Source organism: Bufo bufo, chromosome 4, assembly GCF_905171765.1.
Source record: "Bufo bufo chromosome 4, aBufBuf1.1, whole genome shotgun sequence".
NCBI lineage: Eukaryota > Metazoa > Chordata > Amphibia > Anura > Bufonidae > Bufo > Bufo bufo.
The window spans coordinates 546039290-546052398 of NC_053392.1; the positions used below are offsets into that span (position 1 = coordinate 546039290).

Here is a 13109-nt window from a genome sequence, read left to right on the forward strand (position 1 = left end):
GTATTGCCGCATCCCATAAATATCAGAATATAAAAGCTATTATCCCATTAGGTGAGCACCGTAATGGAAACAATAGCTGAATTTTTTGTTGTTGCTTTGTTTCTTATAAAAAGTAGAATAAATATACCGAAATCAATATATAAATATAAATAAATAAATATAATCAATATATACCCCAAAATATCAATAAAACTACAGATTGCCTTGCAAACACTGAGCTCTACAGACAAACATATAAAAAAAATGTTATAGGTGTTAGAATATGGCAATGCAAATAAAGATTTTTTTCAAATTTTTATTTTTTTAAGTATTACAACATAAAAAGTATATAACTGTGGTATTTCTGCATCCGTACTGACCCATGGAATAAACGTAATGTGGCTATTTCTGCACAATAAATATTGTAGAAATGAAACCTGTAAAACAGTGGTTCACTTGCATTATTTTCCAATTTCACCCCATTCATATTTTTTTTTCTAATACATCCTATTGAATATTAAATTGAGCTATTAGAAAACAAAACAAGTTCAAAAGAAAACATACATTGAAAAATGTTGCATTTTAAAGGGCAGAAAGTAAAAAGAAAAAAAGAAAAGAAAAAAAAAGAAAGAAAAATGTTTATGGTAGGAAAGGGTAAACGGGGTGTACAGGATTTAACTATTGATGCACTCATAGGCCATGAACACAAGATCAGTGGGCCTTGGCACACTCACCAGCCAGTCAGTGGTCTCAAAGTAGCTCCAGCGCCAGAAGTCAGCATAGTGTCATGCCCTGCTCAGGCTATGTGCGGAGGTCTGCCAGATTAGCTGCACGTGTCTAGCCTTTTGTTTTGTATTGGAGTCAAGCTAGATCCGCCTCCCTTCAGGTGCACTGGGTGGGGTCGTTGGTTTCAGTTTAATTCACACCCACTCCCAGTGTTCCCTGCGGGTTATAGCTTCTGTCTGGATCTGTGTATGCAAGGAAGGAAGGATTGGCTGTTCCAGCTCAGAAAGATAAGTTGTTTTTTTGTTCTATTGTGGTTTGCTGTCTAGGCTGATAGAGAGACACCTGCCCCTCCAGGTTCTGAGGGAGCAGGCTGCCTCTATTCCCCTTTCACCATCTCAGGGATTTTAGGGTATTCTCAGCCCAGGCACGAGGACATGTTATTCCCACCTTAAGGGTCTGAACGTGGGCATAGCAGTATAGGGAGAGCTGGTAGGGATTTGTCAGGAGGTGACCTTGATCCCCAGCTTAGAGACTTGTTTGTTTATCTTTCTGTGTATCTTATACCCTGTCCGCCGTGACACATTGTCACCAATGTGTAGTGGACTCAGCTGGTAACTGCAGTGCTGTCCCCACCCCCCCCACCCCACCCCCAATTCATCTAAATGTCAAAGCTACTCTGAAACAGCTGATCAATAGTAAAATCCTGGAGAACCCCTTTAAGTTTTTGCTCTGCCTGGGTTTAATCCTGCAAAATAACTACTATTTTATTCTACTATGAACCAGGGATGTGTTATTACTGTATGTGTATATGTATTTATTTATTATTAGGGACAGAATTGGCTTTTTCATATTCATAAAAAGTATGGTAAGTGGTAGGCTTTAATGGAATCCAATCAGATGGTATGTTTTAGATATCATACGTTAAAGAAGTCTGCCCCAGTTTATATTTATGATATGGAGTACATTAAGGAAAATATATGACTGGAGGTAGAAATAGAAAATTACCATGCTTCACACTTGTTTGATGTTCAGGAACAAAAACACAGCTTCACGTTTCGACAGCTAAGTGTGAACCTGAACCATAATTGATAGAGGACATGTTACAGCTAAATCCATTTTTCGTTAGACCTTTGTTCAATTCATAAAGACTGAGATTTATAAAGAGGTAAATGCAAGGATCAATAAAAATGAGCTGTGAACATAATAAAAGCATCTGGGGGATAAATACATGTTTTATCTGGACCCAGTTATTTCTTCTACTAGTTGTAGTAATACATCTCATCATAAAGCTTGATATTGGGGTTGGCAGTCTTTCACAAGGTATACATGCCACCTTCTATAAATCACCCAAGATACCAAGAGTTGCTGACTTACCTTATTAAGTCGCTCCAGATTGTCTTTCAGGAATAGCTGATATTCACATTCATTTTTGTACCTGTGAATTGCCAAAATAATCCATGATATATTGGTTTGTAAAACATTCATAAAAGCATCCTAGCGGTTAGATTCAACATGCAACATTCATCTTCAGTGATGAAAAAGTGAACTTCCCCTAAATATGCATAAATAATAGCATGCTGGCGGTCTGCAATTGCCACTAGAGGGAGCTTACTGCATACAGTCATACTTGTTGGATCGTAATATTACTACAGTAAGCACTGAACTCCTATGCTCCCTCTAGTGGCAGTCTTATGTCCTCTTTTAATTCAGTGTCTATGGAGGTTTCGTGGAGCCCTGTTCTAGAAAAACAAAAGTGTTGGGAGAGATGATCCTGTCCTCTTTAACTTGTTTCCAACCACCTTAAGACTACAGTATATACGTCAACAATCAGGACTTTAAATATGGTGCCTACTCGCAAGTCGCAAGGTGAGCGTGCTGTTTTAAACATACATTTAACCCCTCAGATGCCATGGTCAAATGTGAGGATAAAAACTTGGGGCCATGCACAGACTCCCCCTAGTGAGGATCAGGGGAGCTGGATGCAATGTGCGGCAGCCTCTGTCCTCCTGAGTTACACGAGGCTGACACACATTAGTTCCTATGAAGAGCCTATCTGTGGCAGGGCTCCATAGGAACTTAGTGTAATTCTCATAGACTCCAATTCTAGGGCATTGGGCTCTATGAGAAAAGCAATCTAATGAATGCTTGTTATGGTTCCCTAAGGGAACTATTAAAAAGTGTAAAAGAAAAAAAGTTTCTAAGAACATTAAAAAAAGAAAAAATCATCCCCCCTTCCCCAAAATGAAAATAAAAATACATAAACAATTAAAAAAATTATCATGGGCATTGCTGTGTGCGAAAATGCCTGTACTATTAAAATATTAAAATATTTATCCTATACAGCAAACGACGAAATGAGAAAAAAGTCAAAATGGCTGATTCACCATTTTTCGGAAGCTTCACCTCTCACAAAATATTTTATAAAAAGTGATTTAAAAAGTCACGCCCCATAAAAAATGAACCCTTACACAGCTCCATACACATAAAAGTAAAATGTTGCGGGGGTCAAAAAATGGCGATGCAAAAACAAAATTGTTTTTTTTTTCAAAGTTTTTTTTTTTTTTAAGTTTGAAAACTCAATAAAAAGTATACATATGTGGGATTATTGTAATTGTACTGACCCAGAGAATGAAAGTATGAAGAGAATGAAAACCACTTAACTCCCTTATTATGTCCCTTATAATGTGTGCCAGTACACAAATACCACCTTATAATGTGTGCCAGTACAAAAAAATGCCACCTTATGTGGGCCAGTACAAAAATTTACCATTTTGTGTGCCACTACAAAAAAGCCACCTTATGCATTTTTGTTCTGACACAAATTATAAAGGGCTATTTGTGCACTGGCACACATTATAAGGGACATTTTTTTGTACTGTGCTGATGGCATGGCCACTTACTTCAGAGACAAGATTGGCAGTATCCGGCAGGAAATAATCTCCCAGTCCCCAAATAATTTCAATCCTCCGCCCTCCAATTCCTCCACATGCTTTCTCTCCTCTTTTGACCCTATAACAGAGGAAGAAGTCTCCAGGCTTCTCTCTTCTTCTCGACCCACAACCTGTAGCAGTGATCCTATTCCATCACACCTCCTCCAGTCCCTCTCCCCAGCTGTCATCACTCACCTAACTACAATTTTTACCTCTCTCTCTCTTCCGGTATCTTTCCCTCCTCTTTCAAACACTCTATTATCACCCCACTATTAAAGAAACCATCTCTTGACCCAACCTGTGCTGCTAACTACAGACCTGTTTCTAACCTCCCCTTCATCTCTAAACTCCTTGAAAGTCTTGTCTACTCTCGCTTAATAAGCTATCTCTCTGCAAACTCTCTTCTTGACCCCTTACAATTTGCCTTTCGCCCTATCCACTCTACAGAAACCGCCCTTACTAAAATGTCTAACGATCTCCTAACAGCAAAAAGAAATGTTGATTATTCTCTACTGATTCTGCTGGATCTCTCTGCAGTGTTTGATACCTTAGACCAAAAACTCCTCCTCACCATGCTCCACTCAATTGACCTTAAGAACACTGCTCTCTCTTAGTTCTATTCCTATCTCTCTGGCCGCTCCTTTAGTGTATCATTCATTGGCTCTTCTTCTTCTCCTCTTCCTCTTGATGTCGGCATTCCTCAGGGCTCAGTACTAGGTCCTCTGCTATTCTCCCTCTATACAGCCCCTATCGGACAGACTATCAGTAGATTTGGCTTTCGATACCATCTCTATGCTGACGACACCCAACTATACACTTCGTCCCCTGACATCAGCCCTGCTTTACTCCAAAACACCAGTAATTGTCTGGCAGCTGTCTCTAACATCATGTCCTCTCTGTATATAAAATTGAACCTCTCAAAAACTGGACTTCTTGTCTTTCCCCCATCTACTAACTCACCTAAACTTGATATTTCAATTTCAGTCCGCAGAACTATGATAACTCCTGTGCAACATGCCCGCTGTCTTTGGGCCACATTTGACTCTGATCTTTCCTTTGTTCCCCATTTTCAATCACTTACACGCTTTTGTCGTCTGCACCTCAAGAATATCGCCAGAATCCGCCCTTTTCTTACGGTGGAAACAGCAAAAACTCTTGTTGTTGCCTTGATTCATTCTCGTCTTGACTACTGCAACGCATTACTAAACTCATCCGCCTTCAGTCTGTCCTAAATGCTGCAGCCAGGCTCATCTATCCATCCAACCGCTATACTGATGCTACTAGTCTGTGCCAGTCACTTCACTGGTTGCCCATCCACCACAGAATACAGTTCAAACTTCTCACCCTCACCTACAAAGCTCTCCACAGTGCTGCAGCTCCATACACTTCTCCCTCATCTCCATCTACCACCCTACTCGTGCTCTCCGTTCTGTTACGACCTAAGATTAATAACCTCCATAATTCGTACCTCTCACTCACATCTTCAAGACTTTTCTCGAGCTGCACTTACTCTCTGAAATACTCTGCCCCGAAATACTAGGTCAATTCACAACTTCTCCACCATCAAACGTGGCTTAAAAACACATCTTTTCAGGCAGGCTTATCAAGCTACCTAAAATGACTTTTCCCAGACTAAACATTTCCCCAACCAACTCCTCTGGCCTAAACTCGATCCTCTAGTAGTCCCAAACCCAAAGCAGATCGGCCTACACCACTTCTGTCAGTTCAATAATGGCTCAAATCCTACTTATCACAATCAACTACCTTATGTGTCACCCCCAATTCCTCATAGATTGTAAGCTCTTGCGAGCAGGGCCCTGACTCCTAGTGTTTCAGTTGCATATTAGCCAGTTAGTTTAGTTTCGTACATGAACCCTATGAATTTGTAAAACGCTGCGGAATATGGTGGCGCTATATAAATAAATGTTATTATTATGATTATATTATTACTGGTGCACATTCTAAGTTTTTTTTTTTGTATTGGCACACATGATGAATGAATTTTTTGTACTGTCGTACATTATAAGAGGGCATTTTTTTGTACTGGCACACACTATAAAGGGCATTTTCTATACAGGCACAAGTTATAAGTGTGTATTTTTTGTCAATGCACACATTATAAGGGCCATTATTTTTGTACTGGTGCACATTATAAGGGGGTATTTTTTGTCATGGCAAACATTATAAGGGCCATTTTTTGTACTGGCACACATTAAAAGGAGGTATCTTTTGTACTGTTGCACATTATTTTTTGTACGGGCGCACATTATAAGGGGGTATTTTTTGTTCTGGCACACATAATAAGGGTGTATTTTTTTGTACTGTTGCACATTAAAGGAGGGCATTTTTTGTTCTCTCACACATTATAAGTCATATTGTGTACTGGCACACATTATAAGGGTGTATTTTTTGTACTGGCCACATGATAAGGGGTATTTTTTTGTTATGGCACACATTTTAAGGGGGCAGTTTTTGTACTGGCACACATTAAATAGGGATATTTTTGTACTGGCACACATTATATGGGGCATTTTGTGTACTGACACACATTATAAGGGGGTATTTTTATACTGACACATGTTATAAGGGACAATTTTTGTACTGGAGCACATTATAAGGGAGTCATTTTGTACTGGCACACATTATAATGGGGTATTTGAGTACTGGCACATATTATAAGTAGTGTTGAGCGTGAATATTCGAATCGCGAATATCGCCACTTAATATTAGAATATAGTGTTATATATTCATACTCGGGAATAGTGTTAAATATTCTAATCGTAAATGTATTGCAAATACATTACATTGCCGATTTTCACAATCAAGTAAACAATGACTGGAGATCACGAATTCTCGAATTTGCAGTGAATATTCTGACAAAAATTTGCGAAATATCTTGAATTCGAATATTGCCTATGCCGCTCATCACTAATTATACGGTGGTATTTTTTGTACTGGCACACACTATAAGGGGGCATTTTGTTGTACTGGCACACATTATAGGGGGTTACATTTTGTACTGACACACATTATAAGGGGGCATTTTTAGTACTGGCTCACAATGTAACAGGGAATTTTTTGTACTGGCACACATTATAAACAGAATTATTTGTACTGGGGGCATTATGGTGGGCATTATTACTACTGGGAACTATGGGGAACTTGACTACTAATATGGGCACTATGGGGACCTTATTACTTCTGGGGTACATTGGAGGCATTATTACTACTGGGTTCACTTTTAGCACTAAGTGCACCCTAGCAGAGAATTAGTACTATTGGTGGGACTTTCAGGAGCAGTATTACTGCGGGGGGCACCCTTGTGCAGCATCTGCTTGGCACAATTATTTTTGGGGACACTGTGTTCACGTTACTATTACTGTCAGGGACACTAAACAGTAATTGTTTAGGTGTCACGAGGGTATCAAGAGCCACGTCTGACTCCGTTATACCCGTGGTCAGGAGGTCGCAGCGGGTGGCTTCGCGCTCTATATCTAAAGATCACGTTGTTTCTTAGTGATTGTTTTCTGTGTTTGCCTTGCTATCCTTTTTGTCTCAATCAGGGATCCGTAGCTTCTCCTCCTCAGCTGTTTCTTGTCTGCCACTCCCAACCTCCTTATATTCTCCCCTCACACTTCTCTAGTTGCCAGTTATAGAGCTTCCTGCCTGGACATCTATACTGACCCACTGGAGTTGTGAATCCTGGTTGTCGTTCCAGAGTGCTACCCTCCGGATCCCTGTTGGGCTTCTTGTTGTCTCCTGTTGTCGCCCACCTGGGATTATATGTTGAGTTTGTATTGTCTGTCCTTCCCTGGGTGTTTTCCTTTAGAGCTAGTGGTGCGGACTAGTGTTCCCACCGCCCTGTTCACTATCTAGGGCTCAGCTTAGGGAAAGCCAGGGCTTTAGGCACGTGATCGGCGTACGGGTGAGGAACCCGTCTAGGGACGTCAGGGCAGCCAGGTGCCAGCCGCTAGGTGAGTCAGGGGTCACCACCTTCCCTCTCACTTGGGCAGGGCCTTCCTTGTTCCCTCCCTCTGTGTCACGTATGTGATAGTCACGCCGATCGTGATATTAGGGCACTTTGTGCCAAAATTTTTTGAAAGGGGCAGGAACAATCTGTGTGGTACTTGTATTTTCAGAAGGGTAATCTGTTTCTGCAGTACAGTATTGGGGAGCATTGTGAGTGCAGTATTAGTGGTGGCAGGAAGGGGTGTTGAGAAGATGGGGAAGATGATGAAAAAGTAGGAAACTAAGATGTATGCTTATCGTTGTCTTCAGATACAAGAGATGGTTGAAATAAATCATCATATCTGGTCAGAATGGAGAAGATGAGGAAAGAGAACATCAATATCAGAGCAGATATCACTGTATGTAGTACTGTATGTAATGTTTTCCAAGTATGTCTTTAACAGTAGAGTTAAATTGAAGAGGTTAGGTTGAGAATTTGGCATGGGAGGTGCCATTTTAATTTTCAAATCAGTCCCCCTGAGAAAGCTGTTGCCAAACATGTGTCGGAGGGTCCTGGAGTTGCCACTAGCCGGGTCTGTATTGTGTATATGTTGTGAATCATGGTCTTTTATCTAGGTAGGGGAGCCAAATGGTTTGATTTAGTATTTATTTATACTTGTTTTTCCATCCCACCATTTCCACTACTTGCATTGCTATATTTGATGTCCCGACGTGTTTTGTGTACTCTCCATGTGGTTGGGTTTGTCTTTGCCAATTTATGCATCTATTTATTTGTTTTATCAATTTCAATAAAGATACATTTTGGATATACATTTTTGAATTATATCTGTGTATATGCTGAGTGCCTGGGTTTGTCCCATCTAGGATACATTAATTTTCAACTCAGGCAGCAAAAAGGCTAGGTGCACCCCTGGTTGCTGGTATCAATTTGTGATAAACTATTTCTTCATATGTAAGCAATTTCAGAACTTCAAAATAAATAAATGTGGTGACACTTCAAGTAATGTAATAGGTTATGCTTATTCTCAACAACCATTCAGTTCATCTAAGCAGAGTAATAATTAACCACTTCATTACTGGGCAATTTTCTGTTTTTGCATTTTAGTTTTTTACTCTTTCACCTGCCTTTCCAGAGACATAACTTTTTTTTTTTTCCGTTCACATAGCCATATGAGGGCTTTTTTTTGTGTGGGACAAGTTGTACTTTCTAATGGTCCATTTAGTATTGTATACCATGTAGTGGGAAGCTGGGGAAAAAAATTAAAATGGGGTGGAAATGGTAAAAAACACAATTGTGCCATCATTTTATGGGTCTTGTTTTTACAGTGTTCCCTATATGGTTAAACTGAACTGTTAACTTCATTCTCCGGGTCAGTACGATTACTGTAATACCACATTCGTATAGTTTTCCTTGTGTTTTAACTCCTTCGGCCCCTCCGTCTTTTTTGAACGGCGGAAGTCGCGTCTTTCAAACAGTAGAGACCCGTGGCACATGTATGTGATCAGCCATAAGGCTGATCGCATACATTTCACCCCTCTGATGCCATGCTTAAATGTGACCAGTGCCACGGCATCTAAGCAGTCCGAAAGCAGGAGCCGCATTCTCCAGCTCCCATAACAGCGTTCCCCGGCTGAGATCAGGGTACCCGTTACTCGGTACTAATAGTAGCCCAAAGCTCCAAGCAGGCTTTGGCAGCTATTAGTGAAATATACCAATACAGGCAACTAGGTGGCAGCATTGTATTGTTATATTGAAAATAATGTGTTCAATGATGGTTACATAGCCATTAATGAACATAATGGACAGTTATAGTCAGCCAAAAAAAAGTTATTAAGGGGTTATATATAAACATATAACTTGCAGAGATTGTGTTATCTATCTATCTATCTATCCCATATCCCTCCATTATCTATATATTTTATGTGACAAACCCATCTGTTCACACATACTGTACAACACTATTCTGGAACTAAAACAGCAGTTGTAGGCATTATCTTCTAAAAATGACGAAACAAACTTGTATAATAGTGATCACAACATGAGCACTGCACTGCAGAATACTGTATGTTGTCTTGTTACAAGTAATGGAAAAAAAATAAAAAAGGGTTTGTCAAACAAGGTTCAAAATACTCATGTAGTGCTTTCATAATATGCATTGTAGGTCCGAAGATCCAATTTCTTCTGCAGATAGAAACATAACAGAACAGTACTCACTTGTTTTTAAATTCATCAACCATCCTATGTGCATCTTTGTACTCTCTCTCCAGTTTGGACCGATCTGAAGACAGTTCACGAATCCTCTGCCGATTCAGATCAATCTGTTCTGCAAAAGCTTCTTCCAGGCCGGAGATCTCATCCATCCTTTGGAAGGTCTCCAGTTGCTTTCTGAAGATGGCATTTCTTTGCTCTAGCACTCTAGCTCGATTTATGTAATTAGCAAACCTTTCATTCAGCTCCTGCAAGTGTTCAAAGCCATGCGCTTGTGATAAACCCAGGCTGCTAAAATCTACAAGACTTTGTTCATCAAAGCCATCAGACCTTTCATACTTCTGTTTACGAACTTCTCGCGAGTAGCTGGTTTTGTACATGCTATCACTTTGCTAGGAAACCTTCCTCTCCCCAGGCCAAACTAAACTGAGCAAAGTTCTAACAGACAAATGATAAAACGTGTTGTGTCCCCATGCTCCTGTGCACTGAATGCCATCTGCAAAAACCAAATGAAATTTTGTTGAATACAATAAGCCACATGGGTACTGTTCTCTTCCTTTCCAGTATTTGTCAGCATTTATTTTGTTCCAGGCATAGTAAGTGCTCTGTGTTTTTCTCTGTGCAGAAGCTTAGCTTAACAATAGGACAGACCAAACAAAAGAAATGTATTTGTTTGTATATAACTGGTTCAATTAAAATGTTTAACCAAAGCATTTACATACAGTACAAATCCACCCTGAGATAATGTTTAATATGTTTTAAACATAATATAAATCCCTATTCAAACCCTTAAAAATTTTTATGTAATTATTCAAAATGAACTTGTAGACAAAGCTTTATTGAAGGGTCTTTCCACTTTAGTCATTTATGATATACTGTATACCCCTGGGACAGCATGAATCAGTACAACCCTTCTCTCTGACCTCCACTCTGGTAAACAAGGTGGCCAGCAGCGTCAGCATACAAGGGAGGACAAAATAAAAAGGCAGCTGCACACATACTCAAGTCAAGCCCACGTATTTCTAAAAATAAAAAAAATACATTTTCCAAGATTTATAACAGTACGTTCAAATCACAAGATAATTATGGGGCAGTGATGGCATGGGGTCAAAAGCTGTGCCTGCACCATCACCAGCAGGATTGTCAGCAGAAATCCTAGTGCAATGGCCTGGATATAAAGACAGAGTTGCTAAAGTCTGCTGCAAATCTGCAATGAAGGTTACACTGTGCATTTCTCCATGGTTAAAGTGTACCTAAACTTATAAATATAGTTTATAAAAACTTATTGTAAATGCCCTAAAATGATTTTTTTCTAATATACTTTATTTATTTTCCTTGTTTTCCAAGTCCGGCATTATGTAAGACCAATGGCCCAAGTAGGTTAAAGTTGGCTGTTCATACACTGGTATAAAAGTCCTCTCCCTCTGCCATACCTCCCAACTTTTAAAACACACAAAGAGGGACAATACTGTAGCTACAGTATGCGCTCTGCTGCAATTCTTTTTAATACTAAGCCACATTTCTAACTCTGCCTGATGCATATCTATCCATGCCCAATCCTGCCCAGTCCTCTTAGTGCCCCCACGCAGATGTTGCATCTACATTGTGCACCCTTCACAGTAGTTATGCCCATTGTGCCCCTCACAGTAGTAATTCCCACATTGTGCCCCCATCACAGTAATTAGGCCCACATTGTACCACCTCAAAGTAGTTATGCCCACATTGTGCCCACTCATGGTAGTTATGTCAACACAGCAGTTATGCCAACATTGTGCTTCTTGACAGTAGTAATACCGCCCCTTTCAGTAGTCCCTCCTCTGTTAATGTGATCAGAACACATCCTGCGCTCCCCAGCAGGTACAATGCGGACCACAATACAGACACTGAAACCCAGGGCCATCCCATCGGACCTGGACAATTGGAAGGTTTGCCTCTGCTCATGTGAGAAACCCAGTGATGTTGCTAAATATATACAGTTGGCAAGCAGAGAGAGTTTATTTTTTTGCACTGGGGCTTATGAGCCTTTATTTATTCACTTTTTTGCTTTAAAATAAGAAAGAAAAACCTACTGATCTTTTATAGAGGTATAAGCATATAATTTCTGCACCTACAATCCCATGATCTCCGCCCAGTTTCTGGTTATATTACGGTAGTGTGACTGTCATCTCTGCTGATAATCACTGCAGTCAAGCTTGTACATGATGATATCACCACTGCCATGGAACTGATGGAGCAGCAGGGAAATTAAAAGGTGAGCAGGTCTGGAAGCTGCCAGATTTTTATTTTGTTTATTAATAAATCGTTTTTTAAGCTGTTTTGGGAAAATTCAGGCTACAATCTAAAGTTTTACACAGGGTTGGGTGCATGAGGCCAAACGTGTTTATATTTCAGGACACCATTTTGTCATCCAGTATATGTTGTCCTTCCCGTACAGTATGAATGCTTAGATGATAAGTTTAAATTTGGCTTCAAAGATATTTCTTTCTGATATACCTCAGCAATCCTTAACCATCGTACCGTGGACCAGTACAGGGCTGTGGATCATCTGGTACTGGTCCGCAGTGGGCACCGGAGTTGAATGGAGGGGACAGGATTTATTGGCTCCTGTGCCCCGCCATTTAACCTCATAGACTAAAGGTTGCTAGGCCTGAGGCCTATGAGGCAGTGCTATGTTGCAGGAAGGTCGTGATGACATCACAACATCCTGCGCCGGGTCACAGGTGGTGTGACAACAAGGAATAAAAAAGATTGTAACCAGCGTCTTCTCTTTGCAAGTTCATTCCAGTCCACACATAAAAACATGCAACGTTTCTGTCACGCTCATCTGAAGGAGGAAAACACCACACCTAGCATAGGAGGGAAAAGGGGATACTGGAATAAGGCCTGGAAACTACGGAAGGAAAATGGTCACCTCCTAGAGAAAATCCTAACTCCAGTCCTGACAGACTATTAGTATGAACAGGCCCCAAAGGTAGGCAAGTTCATACACCGGATACTTTGAATCCTATCTCACCCTATAGGACCCTGGAACTAATGTTAGGACTTAGTCTGAATATGCACAAAGAGAAAGTCCAGCTCAACCCAATTATCCAAACACCTGCGTGCACGGAAAAAGGCTGGTGAGCCTATATATCCTTGATATGAAAACACAGTAAATTCCAGCACTCACGATTTTGGTAGCTAAAATCTTCATCTTTTATTCAGGCAGTAGACAATAGACAGGACATCCACCCACAAGTGTAGCAACTTTGACGCGTTTCGAACAATAGTTCTTAGTCATAACAATGAGCAGTGTT

The 13109-nt window shown here is 40.3% G+C and overlaps 1 protein-coding gene across 1 annotated transcript in view; it reads right to left on the reverse strand.

Moving 5' to 3' along the window:
* BFSP1 (beaded filament structural protein 1) overlaps positions 1–10193 on the reverse strand; it is a 36016-nt gene extending 25823 nt beyond the window's left edge. Inside the window, exons 1-2 of the mRNA XM_040427529.1 lie at positions 9820–10193; positions 2080–2140 (exon numbers count right to left, since the gene is read on the reverse strand). Of these exons, the coding sequence (XP_040283463.1) occupies positions 2080–2140; positions 9820–10193 (435 nt within the window). The remainder of the gene's footprint in view (positions 1–2079; positions 2141–9819) is intronic.
* Between the last annotated feature and the right edge of the window lie 2916 nt (positions 10194–13109).